Consider the following 17,009-nt stretch of genomic DNA (forward strand, 5'->3'; position numbering starts at 1 on the left):
TGAGTCCGAGTTATTAAATTCAGTTTCCTTTAAATCAGTTTCCTAACCGAATTACACACCGTCTTATTTTGTTTCGCAGAAATCTTGTCATCTCGTCTCTAGAGTAACAGCTGCTTTTTGACCACCGCCATGGTTTGTTTCGGCCACAATGGTGGCGTCACTTGTGCACAGCTTGTCTTATTATTGTCACTAGAGGAATAGAATGTCCTTCCCGGCATTTCTGGAGGGTTGCATTCTGGGAAGTCCCAGACAGTAACAGATGACCAGACCACTGAGGACGAACCTGACAAGCTTGCCACTGAAATAGCTCAGAGAGAGACGTCAAATAGTGAGGGACTGTAATAAGACGGCTATTTTCTTGCACTCGGAGACCAGACACAATCCTCTTAACAAGAAGACAGCATCCGTCCTCTCCATTATCCTTGCTAGTTTGTGTCTCACTTTTATTCATCTAAACTAGGTTTCAAAACCTAGTGAGTCACTTTTTAAAATGGCGTAAAATTAACGGTTTGACGAATTCTAATTTCCCCTCTTTTTTCGCCCTTGGAGTTTTTGTACCACAAGCACTTTGGGCAAGAGAAAAACAGTAGTGTGCGTTTTTGGGTTGCACCTGATACCAGAACCCTTTTTGTGCACCCAGAGGACACGTTGCATCATACCTCATATCAGTGTTACAGCATTGGTCTTACTGGTCCTCCAAAACTCCATCATACTGCCTGGAAGTTTCAGTATGTCACGCCAAGAGCTGGTCTTACATCAGCTAGATGGCAGACAAACAGTCGGAGGATGAGGAACACTAGATCAGCAAATCCAGCTGATGGCCTTCTTTCCTGTATAGTTCTCTCCCAGCATCCCTAATTAGGGTGCGGAAAGGAAAACAAGAGAAAAATGTCAACCAGTAGGGATTAGACTGTGAATATGGCAGGAAATACAATGGAAAGTAGGAACAAACAAGCACATGATACCCACCTCAAATCTGCTTTATCTTCCGTCTCATGTTCTATCACTATAATGGATCCATCAGGACTAAAGGTCAGTTTGTCTACTGGTCTGACCACAACTAAGATACATGATGTGCAAAGAGCAAATAGTATGTTGTTTGGCTCTTAGATAACAAAGGTGAAGTGCAAAAAAATACGAGATGCTAAACTGAACATTGAATATTGCATAATGAATTGTGCAATGCAAAGTCAAATGGGCCAACGATAAATTTGTTTTGGACTAATAATGGCTATATTTAAAGCAACTTCAGATAGCACCGAGCTAGTATGTCAGAAATGTGTATTGACTTTTTAAAGACATTCCAACTACGCAAGCGAGTTTACTTGCGTTTATAAGCACAATCTTACATTTATGATGCTTACACTTTTTTTGTTTTTGTTTACACTTGTGACATCTTATCAGTGTAAACATCTAGTTAAAGCAAAACCTGATTACAGTCAAAATCTTATATGTAAATCTGTCTTGTGCGCGAATTGCTTCTCATTTGTTTGGACAGTTTATCAGTGTATCAAATTTGCATTGTTCTTGTCTGTTTACATTACATTTGATCAGTGTAAAAGCTTATGGAAAACCTGATTAGTTTGTTTACCATTTGATTTGGTATAACCTTATTGTATTAGAATACAGGATTTTAGCATGAAATACTATGCAATCCGTTAAGCTGACTCAACATTTTAAGACAAATCAAACCCATTTTTGGGACAAATTTTGATAATTTTTTGATAAATAAGGTGAATCTGGCCGTCTTTACAAAAACATTTATATTTCACAGAATGCCTGTAGACAACTGCAGCTAAGATTCCTTGAGTTTTCTAAGACTTTTTTCTTACATGAGGTATTAAATTAGTTTGGGCAGCTTAGATTTAGAGACTTCCATCATTAAGTGCAGCTCAAGCAGTGACTCAGCAGTACGAATTGGAAAAATGCACTGCAGGTGCTCGGCTCTTTCAGACGTTGCCAGGTCTTAATTTAATGCCTGATCCCTCAGTGTACCTCAGCAGCAGCTGTGCGCACCAACACAGGCCAATGTTTACTGAGCACCACACTATTGGCATACTGTAAATTGATATTTCGCAAGGACATCCCAGAAGGAAATAAGTCATACGTCAGTTCACTCAGAAATCAAACGCTTGCAAAGTAAAGAGTTGCATTTACAAAATGTTTATTTTCGGAACCATCTTTGTGATAGAAAAAATACATGACAACATTCCTTCTATTACCAACAGTAACTGTGACGTAATCTCTTGGAATCAGTCAACATCCGTAAGGACCATCATGCGATTCCATCATCAATTAAGCACCTTAAAATGATAGAGTACCAGCCACTCTTTAGCGTAGAAATGTGCGTTTTATATATAATTAGTGATTTTAATTCTCACCCCCAGCCTTAAACTGTTATAATCTACATTAATACAATCTCCAAAACTACCATACCAGGCCATGAAATGTCTTTTGCATATCTTTTTTTCAAAATGTTTGCTTATTTAAATACAATGCGTTTAGTTTCAAAAGCCTGTTTCCAAGCCGGTATCCAGCTTGTGCAAACAATATCAAGGGATGTTAGCTGGGGAATTAAGGGTGCTTGTAAACCGGCGTCAGGTACAAGTCTTTTTTTCAATCCGGGGAATTAAAAATGCACGGAAGCCACCAGGGGCCCATTTGGCTTCAACCCCTGCTGCACCCTCTTGTGAACCTTTTTTTTTTTTTGGTCCACCGGCGATGAATGGAGTAAACTCTAGTTGGTTTCAATTCCCACAGCCGCCTATACCAATTTCCTTCGTGTACCTGTTTGTTAGAGTGTTCGCTTTTCGGGTGAGCTTCGACAGTACGGTGTGCAGTCCGGTTAGATGAAAATGAAACAGCTTCTCCAAGTCCTCATCGTTCGGTTCGATGCGAGACACTTCCAGGGACGTTGTCACCCCGTGCTTGTCCTTGCGCCTCTCGTCAGCTTGAAGCACGCCCCATTCGATATCGTTCCTTATTGATTTGAGGAGCACATAAGAGCCGTACATGTCTCCATCCTGGAAGGTGTTCACCTCTTTCTCCTCCTCCTGGTCCAATGGGACGTCCCTCAGCAAACTTGGCACCATGACCGTCTGGTCCATGTTGTTCACGGCACCAATAAACCGGTTCATGGAATTGAAGAGAGAGTTTTTTTGGTTGTAGGAATCGCAGATTTGCATCATATTTGCTTTCTTATTGACCTGGAGGGCTCAAATGCAGAACGAGGCTTTAAAGCTCTGTATAGACAATAAAAAAAAGCAGCAGATGTAGTTATTCTTGGGCTGGACGGTTCAGGTAGATCTAATAGTGGTTTATCCACTATTATTTGGGTCCAGGGAGTGCTCAGATCCCTTGTGCGCTTCAGAAGAATGACTTTTTGAAAGCGCAGGTGGATTTAAAGCAAGGGTGTGGCTTCCACGCGTCAATCAAACGTGTAACCAGGTCGTAACCGGATAATGTGACCTGAAATAACATAGATGCGTGAAAGATTAGGGGTCCATGCACACAATATTACATAATCAAAATAAATCAGTGTGTAAATAAAAGATAGGTAGAGAAAGCAAGAATTATAAATAATACTATTACTAATCTTTCAATAATATTTGCAATGATTTGGAATGAAACTGTTCAATTGTTTTAAGTATTTAGTAAAACTAAACCTGCTCTATTTAAATTTGTATTAAAGAAATGTGATCTGAACGTGATCTATTCGCTTCTTACCACTCCCTTGATTTCCTGGAGGAAATGCCGGCCGGCAAACTAGGCGTCAATCTGTCGAAGCTAACAAATAATATAAGCTTCTAAATACCCACCTTTGCTGATATTTATCCTCTCTTAAATTCGAAAAGGTCCGGCAAAGTCCAAGGAAACCGGCGATAAAGTCGCTGAAAGATAACACACTCGTCTAGCAACCGACCGAGGGTGAGGCCGCATGTAGCTCTGTGGCGCTTATGAATATTCATGAGACGAAGCATCAGCCCACAACCGCTCAGCCGCTCTAGTCCAATTAGAAGCCAGTTGCTTAGTTCATCCAGGAGGACGGCGCCTGTCAACAGCCAATCACAGGGAAGAAAGGAAATCCGGCAACGTGCCAAGCCTGCAGCTCACGGTCAAAGACACGACAGTTTGAAAGAAAAGGAGAGTGTACGAGGGAACTACCGGACTGATGAAAGTACCTTACTACTCGTAGTGACAGAAAGGTTTATTCCATCGATTCATTTTCTCTTCTTAGTTTTTTTAAAATCCAAAACAGGGGTTATATAGAACAGGATATCCAAAACGTATCTGAACACTTAAAGGAATAGTTTAAGTGTAATTCAGTCATAATGTTTGTCTATTGTTTTATAAAACAATAGACAAACTGGTCAAAATGAGAACCATCCGTGTTGGACTCTTGGTTTTCAAAGGTTAGTGGAGAATGTTCAGTCACTGTCGGACATTAGATAGTGGGACTTAAAGGGATAGTTCACCAAAAAATGAAAATTCTGTCATCATTTACTCGCCTTCAGTTTGGAAGTCAGTGTGGTCCATCAACTGTTTGGTTACCCATATTCTTCAAAATATCTTCTTTTGCGTTCAACAGAAGAGAGAAACTCATACAGGTTTGGAACAACTTGAGGGTGAGTAACATTAGCCTAAATGATGACTGAATTACACTTAAACTATTCCTTTAAGTGTTCAGATACGTTTTGGGGGCCACAATAAGATCTGCTGATGATCTCAGAGTTCTCAGATTACACAATATCTGCACTAAGGTCCATGTTTGCATGGGCTTACCCCGTTCACGGAGGTCTCCTGTCGTTGCGGTTGCGTCCGCGTTACGTTTTTCAACAACATCGTGGTGCCATCTAGCGGTCAGGAAGGGAATAAGAAACCTGCTTTCAAGCCGTGATAAAACAAGCTTTCACATGATCCCATGGGAATCCATCCATCCATCCATCCAGTTCAAACAATAACACGCACATTTCAAATAATGACTAAACAGAAGCTGGTAACGACGAAGAACCATTTTATTCATAGAGATCACGGTTGTTTACAATATCAACGTACATTTTGTTGGCATGCTAGCTGGTGGTGCATTTTAAAAAGTTGTATTTTTATTGTACAAAGTATAGTATTACTCCGCTCGTCTATTTGAAGATGTGTAGTTCATCACGTGTTTTCAGACTATGAATTCTGGACTCTAATACTTAATGACCCATCAACACATGGGGCAGCTGCAGAAATGATTGTTAACATATTAATAATATTTATAAGTCTGTATGATAATAAAATTAATGATCAATGAGAAAACCATACAAAACAGCAACACAAAATTAAATTAAAAAAGACAGATGCACATCGACACACGTAAATATGGAATTCGTTAACCTACTTCACAGAACGATTCGAAATTAAAGAAAGCCAAAGACTGCAGCGATTTCTACCACAAATGTACATAAATAAACAATAAATAAACAACAGAGGTCACTAAAGCCTGGCTCATGTGATAATAGTGATGATTCTAGAATTCCTTTGATTCAGACCTCCAGAAAATCTGCGTTTATTCCTCTTTTATATAGAGCTGTAAATCAAATTTCTCCAGCGTTTTAACTAGACATCTGTTTTTAAGAGCTGTTCTCCTGCCAGCATAATCACTCTACCGTGACCATTTTTTTTAACCTTGTACTTTTTTTTCCATTGGTCTGTGATCTGGTTGTACGGAGCCCCTAAAGAGACGTGGTGGCGGAAAAATATGGGATGGGAGGGGGGAAAAAATATTTCAATGATTTTGCGTTTTCTCAAAAGTTTTACGAGTGAACGTAAAAGCATTAAACAATTTTTCCTTTTATCTTATATATATATCCATCACCATGTCCCTTCCAGGGGCTCCATATGGTTGTGATTGTTTATAGTGAGTAATATGTATATATATATTTAGTATAACATTTTAATTTTTTTTCAAACAATATAGCATCCTTAGAAATATCATTTTTGTCATACCAAAATTCAAATTCTTTCATATTTCTCATGCAAATATTAATCTGCTTGAAAATAACTGAAGATTCTCTGAGCTGTAAAGCAAGAACATCCTCAATGCTGAAAGAGATGCTCCGTGTGATTACATTCTTACAGAAAAACACCACAAAATAAAAGCAAACATAGTGTGTCACAAGGTAGATATGGTGTAAAACTGTAACTACAATCCATAAACGGTTGAATTTGAGTGTTTAGTTAGTACTCTGAAATATCTACTTGATTTGGTAAAACCATCTAACAGTGTAAAACCACTAATTGTAATGTTCACACATTAGTTTGAACTTATTTAAGTTCTGTATGTGGCAGAAAATTGCTTGTTTTTGGCTTTCACAACAAGACAAAATTGAAACTTTTGACTGTACATGATTATGTCGAGTCACTTTAAACCCGGCATTGAGACATGGAGCAAAAAATTGAATCCAAATCATAAAGACAAAAAAAAGCCATTTCTGAGATAAACCCCTTTGCCAAAGATTTTACAAAAGCAACAACAACAACAAAAACATCTTGTCATCTGTGTTTTTTTTTTTTTCTTTTTTAAAAGTTTTTCCTCCCGAAACAGCACGTAACTAACAAATCTGCATTGAAGTCACTTTTTAGGGGTCAAGTAACACCATGCCCTAGCCTAGTGTGCGGAGTTTTGAATGTAAAGTAATTGCTGTGCCAACACTGAGTAAAAATACTGTGCAAAGCCACAAAATAGCCAATCAGAACATACACAGCTATCTGGACCAATGAGATTTCACTGTGGGCGGAGCTACCAAGTGCAACGTGACAAACGGGAACTAAGCTGACAAAATGGAAGATAGCTAAGAAAAAAAATGTCTTCTCAACCAAACATTTCATAATTAACTATCAAATCACTCAAGTCGCGTTTATGTCCAAACCAAGTATTAAGTCATTTCTGAAATAGAAAATTCTGTGCAAATTGACAAAACCACAGCTAATCTGAACATATTTGATACACAGCTAGAGAGGGATTGAGATATCGATTGCGAGAGGTTAGGACGTGGTGTTACAGAAACGCTGCTGACTGTAGTTGTAGTGTGCGATGGTGTTCGCATGCAAGGTTTTTGTACAGTGAAGTAAAATACAGGAGTGCGTCTTAAAACCATTTCCTTTTCCTCGCTAACGTTGACGTTCCGAAGGGAGAGGCTTTGGTCATCATGGCACAACTGCATAGTTAAGGAATGACGGAAGGGAGAAAAAAGAAGGCAGGAAAGACAGAATGAAAGATAAAAGCAGAGAGAGAGAGAATATAAAAACAGATGAGAAAGAATGGAGTGTGCTAGCATTTTTGGGTTGCTTTCCCTTTCCAAGGTGTCGTACGTCTTTGGCGCCTGTAGAAACAGGGAAAAAGAGGTTTAAACATTTTCTGTGACATGAACGCAAAAAAAAAAACGTTAAGAAAACTACTGAAAATATTGTATTTAATATTAAAAACTTTGTCTGATATTTGTATTTTTATGCTTATTAGAGCATTGAGCTGTTAGCTTAGCTGCACATTAACGCCAAACTCAAACTGAAATGAATGCTTACAAATTCATGTGCTATTTTCATACATATGAGTTTCCTAGTTCACCTGTGCACACGCCGCTACACCATCTCGTACTGATTGGCAGTGATGAATCGTGACAGACAGCAGGCCAACAGCATCCCGATCAGCTGAAAAACACACATGCACCGTTACCATGGTAAAACTGTTTTCCAGAGCCTCTTTTGCTGCCTCTGCCAACGTAATTGCTAATTAAATTAAATTGTGGTAGTCGTTACTACCGGCTGCTCTGCTGGGTTTACAGTTCGCTCTCTCCGCGCTCAAGAAATTCTAGTTATAATCATAATGAATGTTTACTGATTCCCATTTAACCGAGCCAAAAGAATTCCACATGCGCTACGCAAGATTAGACGTATTAGCGGGGCCGCGTCTCTAAGAGATGTCATTGATTCGGGCCGCCCGTGTGCTCGCAGATAACATTTACAGTTCAATTAGCATGGTGTGTGTGCGTCAGAGGGGTCGAGGTGTTCCTCTGTGCCCCTTTGGACCCATTAGTACGGATGGAGAGATATCTGCATAATGGTCCCGAGGCGGAAGCGTGAGTGACAGAGGGCCTGATTGTGTTTGAAACGGCACGTTCGCTAGCAAACCCCAGCTGCGCCGCACGCTCGGCTCCCGCATGTGTGTCTATGTGTGTTTACTAAATGAGGGCTGGGAAAACACAGACAGCCCGGGGTCGGCGTTCACCGCGGGGTTGTCATGGCAGCGCGGCTCTCGCTCCAGCTTTTAGACGTGAGCGCACGCGGCGCTACCGAGTGACTCATTTCGGCGGCGTATAGCGCTACACCTGTGTGAGACAACACCAGCCAGCTGTTCAACTCGCTTCGGCGGTAAACGGAAAACAGATTGGAGTAAATATTAGCTTGCAAACGCCTCAGATGTGATTATGGCAACTCAGCGAGAGGAAAAACATTCCTGTTTAAGGCTTAGATGAAATTAGAAGGTAATATTAGATAATAAAATCAACCAATTGCATGCGTTTGGGGCGGGGCTATCTGTTTCGACCAATCAAGAGGTCATTTACATATACATATCAGCGATCATTTACATTTAAGGCTTAAAAAATTTAAAACTATGGAAACTTGTTTCCGCCACCGAATAATAAAATACAAAAGGTAATTGCAACTTTATTTCTCGGAATTGCGACTTTATTTCTCAGAATTATGACTTTTTCTCAGAATTGCAACTTTATTTCTCAGAATTGCATTTATATCTCAGAACTGCAACTACATTTCTCAGAATTTCGACTATTTCTCATAATTGCGACAATATATCTTAGAGTTTATTTCTCAAAATTGTGACTTTATTTCTTGGAATTGCGACTTTATTTTGTTGGAATTGCGACTACTTTGTCGGAACTGCAACTTTATTTTGTTAGAATTGCGACTTTATTTCTCAGAATTGCGACTTAATTTCTCAGAATTGTGACTTTATTTTGTCGGAATTGCGACTTAATTTACCGGAATTGCGACTATTTTGTTTTTTTTTGAATTTATTTCGTTAGAAGTGCGATTTTATTTCTCAGAATTGCAACTATTTCTCAGAATTGCGAATTTATATCTCAGAATTCTGACTTTGTAACTTCCATAAGCTTCCATATACAACAAAAGAGTAGAATATTAAAATAAGATTTTTTAAAGTATTTAAAATTTAAATTAATTGTTTAAATTAATTTAAAATTTAAAGTTTTTTTTATATTATAAGTGTACAACATTTTTAAAAAGTAAAAATAAAATATTTAAAATAAAAGTATAGAATATTTTTAAATGCTTAAAAAATCATAAAATTCATTTCAGGTATTAGTGTGAGTAAAATATGTAAATAGCCTTCATCCTACCTGCGAGAATGCAATTCCAAATGTTACTCCAGCGATAATGCCCATGTTAGTCTCAATAAAGGTCGTCACTAGCTCATAGCAGCCCTGAAAACAAAAGAATCCTTATAAATAGATGAAAATAAAGACAGTCAGCCTGTGTGTTTGTGCGAGTGTGTGCGCGTGTTACCTGCTGATAGACTTTGGTGGGCGCTATGGTGGCGTTTCTCAGGTCTGAGGCGTTGCAGTCGGAGATGTTAGCGCAGCAGCTCGGAGGAAGTCCATTCACAGGGTAATAAACACTGGAGAACCAGCTGGTGTAGTTCAGAACACCACAGCAACGCAACTAAAGACAGGAAATACAGTGAGCGAGAACAACAGGTAACAGGAGATCTATCTGCCTAACAACCACCCAGAAAATCTTAGCTACACCCTAACAATAATCTGTAACACCTTAACAACTCCCTAGCAACTACCTGGCAACCACCCATAACATTCTTGCAACTGCCTAACAACCACCCAGGATATCTCAGAAACGCCTGAGGTGGGCGATATGACCAAAATCTTATATCACGATATGAGTAATTTTTTTCTCAAGATAACGATATAAATAACAATATCATTCTTTTAGATTTAAAAAAGGTTTTTATGATGTCAACATTTTTGATACAATTGAAATTTCATAATTCTTGTCACCATTTTCAATATCACAAAAAAAGTAAAGTAAAAAAACAAACAAACTTACTGAAGACAAGTAAACAGTGATGAAATAAGAACAAAGAAACTAATTACAACCATATAAGAAAACAAACTACAATAGAACAAAGACACAAATGAAATAGACTGACCTGAAAAACTTCAAGCATTAGAAATAAGAAACACTACAGAAATTGTATAAAGTAATCAAATAATCAAACAGTGCATACACATCTAGAACACCCTTGCAACTGCCTAAAAACTACCCAGAATATGTTAGGAACATCCAAGCAACAACATCAGAATGAATACATTTGCATCGCCCTAGCAACTACCCAGAACACCTTAGCAACACCCTAGCAACTACACAGAACACCTTAGCAACTGCCTAACATCCACCGAAAATATCTTAGCAACCCCTAGCAACTACTTGGTATATCTAGCAATGCCCTATCAACCAAGAATTCCCTTGCAACTACCTAACAACCACTCATAATATCTTAGCAACACCCTAGCAACCACCCAGAACACCAATACAATGCCCTAACAAGCATGGAGAACACCTAACATCTTTGTGACCACCCAGAACACCTTGGCAATGCCTAGGAACCACCAAGAAAATCCTTACGACTGCCTAGCAACTATCCGGAATACCTTAGAAACACCCTAGCAACTACCCAGAACATCAGCTATCAGTCTATCTGACTGCCTATAACCTTTAGCTCTTAATAATATTTTAAACGTTCAGTCAAGGCTTTATCCAGCCAATATGAAAGTTTGTCATTATAAACTCTCCTTTTTATAGTTTTTATTGCTATATAATTAAAAATTATTAAAAAAAGAATCACATTAGATAAACTGATGTTAACCAGTGTTTGAACGTACACTCCTCTGGACTTTGTCCACCGCAATGCTTCTCTCATCCCGGGTGTTATAATTCTGAACAGCTTCGTTGTACGTCCTCAGAAAGGTGCCTTTGATCTGAGGGAACACACATACACACACACTCCATCAGATGTCACCAGAACAAGGCCTCATAGAGCGAGACAGATGGAGATCCCCGCTGGAGAACCTGCGTGCGCACGTCTCACCTCATGACGGAAAACAAAGCCCGAGATGCCAGCGACCAGCTCTGCCAGGAAAACCAGAGACAGGAACATGGCGTACTACAGACAGAGAGAGACACATTAGGGCCGTCACTTGATGTCCGGTGTAAAATCTACTTCCTGAAGCTAAACCAGCAGCGAGCTCTCACCAGTTTGAGCATCCATGGACTCCCACGGCACGTGGCGAAGCATCCGAACAGCCCGAACACGATGATCGTAGTCCCGGTCCCGATGAGCACGTAGGGAGCATTGGTGGAGTTTTCAGCGATCAGAGAGATGTACGGACCCAAAATGAACTTCCCCCATAATCCCACAGCCAGCAGGACCGCCCCCGTGATCTAGAGAGAGAGAAAAAAAAACAAATTAACTTTAATTGTTAAACCCTTCTGGTGAGTACTTGTACAGATTTGCTACCATCTAGTGGACAACACGTGAACATAGCAAAACAATTTGATCAGAATATGGAAGTATTGATTCTGATTAATCAATAATGAAATTATGTGTTTGAATATTTTATTATAATGACACCAATTTGAATAATATGCCAATTTTTTATTAGCAGCATTGGTATTGTTAAAATATTTAACTATTAAGAACCATTTTCTATCACTGAAATAAAATAAAACAAATATGAGTGCTGTCAATAATCGCATCTAACATAAAATGTTGTAAATATATACACACATATATTATATATTTACAAACTTTATGTTAGATGCGATTAATCATGATTTGACAGCACTAATTAAAAATGAGATGACCTTAAACTTGTTATAAAATGGCAAGTATTGAAGTACCAAACTGTAAATAAAAAAAATAAAAACGAAAGCTAAAGCTAAATATAAATATAAAAAAACTAATACAAATGACAAAAATTAAATACATACAATTATAACAATAATAAAAAAAATTTTTTTACTTTCATACTTTCATGTTTTATGGTAAATAATTTAAAATAATTTAACTTCAAATCAATATCTCTAATGTCCTTAAATGTGTAACATTAAAATGTTCAGATTTGTTGTGTGCTGTTCACATATGAAACTGTTGTGATTAGTTTGACTAGTATTCTGAAAGGTTTTATATACACTCATTGGCTTAAATAATTGTATTAATACATGAAAATAATTTTTTTTTTTTGGTAAGATCTTACATAAAAGCACAAATGTAACTTGTATTTTTATTTTATTTTTGAAAAGACATCACAAAAGTTGTTTTCAAGATTTAAAAATATATGTAAACATTTTTAAAACAAGATGTTTTCAGGAAGTATCTCTTAAAAATAAATGTAGAATAAAAGTATATACATTATACAAATGTATATATAAAAGTGTATAATACATGTATACAATTCCTGATTATAAATTAAATGTTTCAATATTTTGTTTAACTTATTCAAAGTCTAAACTTCAGTAAATGTATTGATAATTTTTTTTTTTCTTCTAAAAAGCAATTTGTTAGGCCTACATTTTAATCACACAAATATGTACTTCAAACCACTGTGCAATTGTGAGTTTAGTGTGTTAACCAGAAGAGGGCGCTGGTGTATTTATCCATCACTAGAAGGTTCTATGAAACGGCACTCATTTAGGGGTGGCGGGATGTCACGTAATATACGATCTACATCGGCCTAACTGTTTAACTCTTCTTATGAAAATAACCTAAATAAACCTCATGAAAGATATGTATCTAACCACGTTTCATTTCTCCTGCACAACACACAAAATATAAAAAGAGCAGACAAAAGATGACAACACAACAAAATTAGCTTACATTTAAGAAAAAAAGATGACAACACAACGAAAATATGATAATATTTCTCTCTCTTAGAGATCTAGACCGTTACAAGACTTTCAATTACAAAATGTACCATGGTAATACCATGTTTTAGACACCATGTACCATGGTAATCTCACTAATCTGGTAAAGCTAATCTTGTAGAATGATTAGCATATTCAAATGCTACGTTGTTTGCATGATATTTGAATATGCTAATCATTCAGGTTATTGAGTTAATTATTTGAATCATCTTTACTTCAGAAACTAGGAGAAATGATTGAGTTACGGCTGTTGAGATCATTCTCTCAGTGTTTATTAAGTTTTTATCAGCAGTCTGGAAGGCCGGAGGGAGAAAGTCGCCTTCGGCTTGAGTTGAACCAGTTTAGACGGCTAGTGGACGGATCACAGATTCAACATGGTGGACTGAACATAGATCAGCAGGACATTTCAGCATGAAATCATCACTGAAATATTGTCTAAACTGCCCTGACTAACATCCACGCAGCCGACATGAGCATTAGCGTGGTGCTAGCGAGCGCACACAATGCTACCCACAGAAATGGCCATGAATATGTGAACCCAACATCCTACTCAGAACAGCAGCGCACCACTAATAGAGTCCTAGCTCTCACGGATGTGCTAATGATGGTGTGAAGAGCTGTAGCGGCACACGCAAAACCCAAAACCTAGCGAGCTGCTGCCTTGGCGTCTACTGTCTCCATAGGCAGCTCCCTTCTGAGGCAGCATCAAACAGGTACCTTATAATAGAGAAATTAATGCACTACATGGGCAGCATCAAATAGAGTTCATGTTAGCATGTTGCTAAGCTAACAGTGCAACACAATGATACTCAAATTGACAAAGAATACATAGCAAAATATACATAAACATAGGCAAATATGTTAAATAAAATACTGCCACAGTACTTTTTGTCATGAGCACGTTGTAAGCTAACAGTGGAACGCAAAATTGAATTAGTACAAAGAGTATAGCAAAATAAACATAGCAAACTCAAGAATTGTTAAATATGCTAAATCCCGTCACTTTTTTCATTAGCTAACTTCATGATACTCTAAATACAGCACACTAAATTGGCTAAAATGATCAATTATTAATTAGATTTAACATTTTTTGGACGTAGTACCATGCTTTGTAAGACATATGCCGTGCTAATACCACAATTTCCAAATATAGCCTATCAAAGTGTGTTAAAATCAGATCCAAAATATCATCCCAGTATTTTTTTATTATATATTATCAAAAGTATATATTTTTTGTAAGTGGATGACGCAATACTTAAATTAGCAAAAAGAAAAAATACTGCACATCCAAATATTGACTAAAATTTTTAATTATCTTGAGGTTTTTTACATGTTAAATACTGTTTTTGGGGCCTATACCATGCTAAGGATGACGCCTATGATGCATAAAATGCTTTCTAGGTAGACAGCGCACTAGGTTTGAGAGAGCTACATAGAGAGAGGTACAGAAAATTTTGTCCATACTCAATAGTGCCACCATCTTGTCATTCAGACCATGTCCACCATCGCACAGAGGACACAGTGTCCCGTCTCCATCTCACACTGAGACACAGAGAGACGGAGAGAGAGAGGAGGAGAAAGTGCACAGATGGTGTGACTCATCAGGGATTCGAGAGAGAGAGAGAAGGGGGAAGAAACGGCTCTAACTTTCAGGAACGAAAACGTAAAGTGCGAAATGCTTTGAAATCCCTCGATTACTCTTTGACACAAAGCTCTACTGTCTTTTATTTAAAAGCTGGAGATGTGTGTCACCCACACACAGATGTATTTGGATCGGGTTCCTCTGTCCATTATGATGATGATCCTAAAAATAGGCAAAATATAATGTATTATATGACTTTATTTTTAAGGATGAATTATGAGTCATCTCATGAGACAATGCATTACTGAGCATCTTTATTCATAAGAAAAGAATGACAGAAAAGAACAGAAACGAAGCGCTACATACATACAACAAGACGCAAAACTACATAGAGGAGCAGAACTTGTGTGTTTCAGTGTAAAGTCTGGCAGAAGAAAACGTTTACTGAGCAGAAGGATATACATTATTCATCCGTACTTCTGTCACCCTCTCTCTGTCTTAGCCATGTGTCTGTTCAATAAAGCCATGAGAAAACCTGCAAGATCACTCCACGAAACTTTAAAAAGACAAAAACAACAACTAAACTGCTAATGCGCTTTCTTTTCGAGGTTTCATCAGTTCATGTATTCCCTGGGAATCAAAGCCATGGCCTTGGTGTAGCTTGGAGTCAGTTATCACTTCCCGCTGGAAGAGCCGACATTAAACCGGATCTCAGCCGCACGTTTCTGAACATCTCAGTTAGGAGACGCTTTCTGTCTCCTGACACGCGCATTTGTCTGCTAACGAAATGTGAAGCGTTCATTTCTTCAAATGAATGGCAAATTGATGCGGCTCGGCGGCATTCGTCTTTGATATGTCAACGACGCCTCGAGTTACACACAATCTAGAGCTTAAAAAAAGCCTAAATCTATTATAGCTCTCATCACTGAGGAAAAAAAACACTCCACGACAGCAGAAGAGGCGGCTGCCATGGCAACGTTTCAATAGTGACATGTAAATTTTATGCTTTCCTTTGGCGTTCTCAAATATGCATTTTCCAGTAAATATTAAGAATCAGGAAGAAATACCTGACATAAATTAGCATATAGAGACAGAATTCGCTCATTTTTACATTTATACAGTGGCTAAACTTTCACTTTTTAAATTCTTCTTTTTTTTAAACAAAAACAATGTCTGAAGAACAACGTTTACAAAAACAGAAATCATACGTGCAAAAAACAATTAAAAAATAAATAAAAACTCACGCTCATAATATATTTACCAATTTTTATAAATAATATATGCTCAATAAAGTTCAGAAAACGATCCCCACAGCTTCCATTATTCCCATTTTGCCTGTTTCCCAGAGTAGTATATTCTTTTTAATATTTGTGTAAAATATTTTTGTTTTTATATGAAAAACTAAAACCTAACATTATACAACGACAGTATTATATAAAAATTATATGTATGATTAAAAATATAATAATTATTATATTATTATTAATTTTTATATGGACAAAAAAAACCCCAAAGAATATACAACCAAAAAAAGTAAGTATATTCTAATTTTATATATAATTATTTTTACATAATTTTCTGTATGCTCAAAAAAAACCTAATAGGCTATACAATGACAATATTCCCCCAAAAATATTGTATTATTTTTAAATACATTTTTTAAACCCGATAACAATATACAATGACAATATTCAAATTTATTGTATTATTTTTTTTATACATTTTTATATGTACAACAAAAAACTATATATTATTTTTATTCATTTTAATGTGAAAAAATACTACAAAAACATTATATTTAAATGTTTATATTATTCGTATAAGTTTATGTGAACAACAAAAACTAAACGACACTTCGAAATTAAATCCACACCTTTCAATAGAAATAGCTTTTTTTAGGGACTTCAATGATCCGGTTAAAATGGCCAAGTATCAGCTGATGATTTTGAGGAGCGAGAGAACGGGGATACAGAGAAGAGCGAGAGAACGGGGATAGAGAGAGGAGCGAGAGAACGGGGATACAGAGAAGAGCGAGAGAACAGGGATACAGAGAAGAGCGAGAGAACGGGGATAGAGAGAGGAGCGAGAGAACGGGGATACAGAGAAGAGCGAGAGAACGGGGATAGAGAGAGGAGCGAGAGAACGGATAGCGAGAGAACGGGGATACAGAGAGGAGCGAGAGAACGGGGATACAGAGAGGAGCGAGAGAACGGGGATACAGAGAAGAGCGAGAGAACGGGGATACAGAGAAGAGCGAGAGAACGGGGATACAGAGAAGAGCGAGAGAACGGATACAGAGAAGAGCGAGAGAACGGGGATACAGAGAAGAGCGAGAGAACGGGGATACAGAGAAGAGCGAGAGAACGGGGATACAGAGAGGAGCGAGAGAACGGGGATACAGAGAGGAGCGAGA

At 37.7% G+C, this 17,009-nt stretch overlaps 2 protein-coding genes across 2 annotated transcripts in view; both read right to left on the bottom strand.

The window, feature by feature from the left end:
- Positions 1-2,602: 2,602 nt before the first annotated feature.
- Positions 2,603-3,339, bottom strand: mid1ip1b (MID1 interacting protein 1b). The gene has a single exon (XM_084416850.1). It carries the CDS (start codon positions 3,186-3,188, stop codon positions 2,748-2,750), a length of 441 nt encoding a protein of 146 aa, XP_084272976.1. The 5' UTR covers positions 3,189-3,339; the 3' UTR covers positions 2,603-2,747.
- A 2,608-nt stretch (positions 3,340-5,947) lies between these two features.
- The window catches only part of tspan7 (tetraspanin 7), a 34,595-nt gene continuing 23,533 nt past the window's right edge, over positions 5,948-17,009 (bottom strand). The window contains exons 3-9 of the mRNA XM_084415609.1: positions 11,344-11,532; positions 11,180-11,254; positions 10,974-11,069; positions 9,583-9,738; positions 9,417-9,500; positions 7,607-7,689; positions 5,948-7,364 (exon numbers count right to left, since the gene is read on the bottom strand). Of these exons, the coding sequence (XP_084271735.1) occupies positions 7,621-7,689; positions 9,417-9,500; positions 9,583-9,738; positions 10,974-11,069; positions 11,180-11,254; positions 11,344-11,532 (669 nt within the window). The 3' untranslated portion in view covers positions 5,948-7,364; positions 7,607-7,620. The remainder of the gene's footprint in view (positions 7,365-7,606; positions 7,690-9,416; positions 9,501-9,582; positions 9,739-10,973; positions 11,070-11,179; positions 11,255-11,343; positions 11,533-17,009) is intronic.

The sequence above is a fragment of the Rutilus rutilus genome (genome assembly GCF_951802725.1).
Source record: "Rutilus rutilus genome assembly, chromosome: 8".
In the NCBI taxonomy this organism is placed as follows: Eukaryota; Metazoa; Chordata; class Actinopteri; order Cypriniformes; family Leuciscidae; genus Rutilus; species Rutilus rutilus.

Coding starts and splice junctions, on each gene's coding strand:
- mid1ip1b (XM_084416850.1), bottom strand. CDS start 3,188: ATGATGCAAATCTGCGATTCCTACAACCAAAAAAACTCTCTCTTCAAT.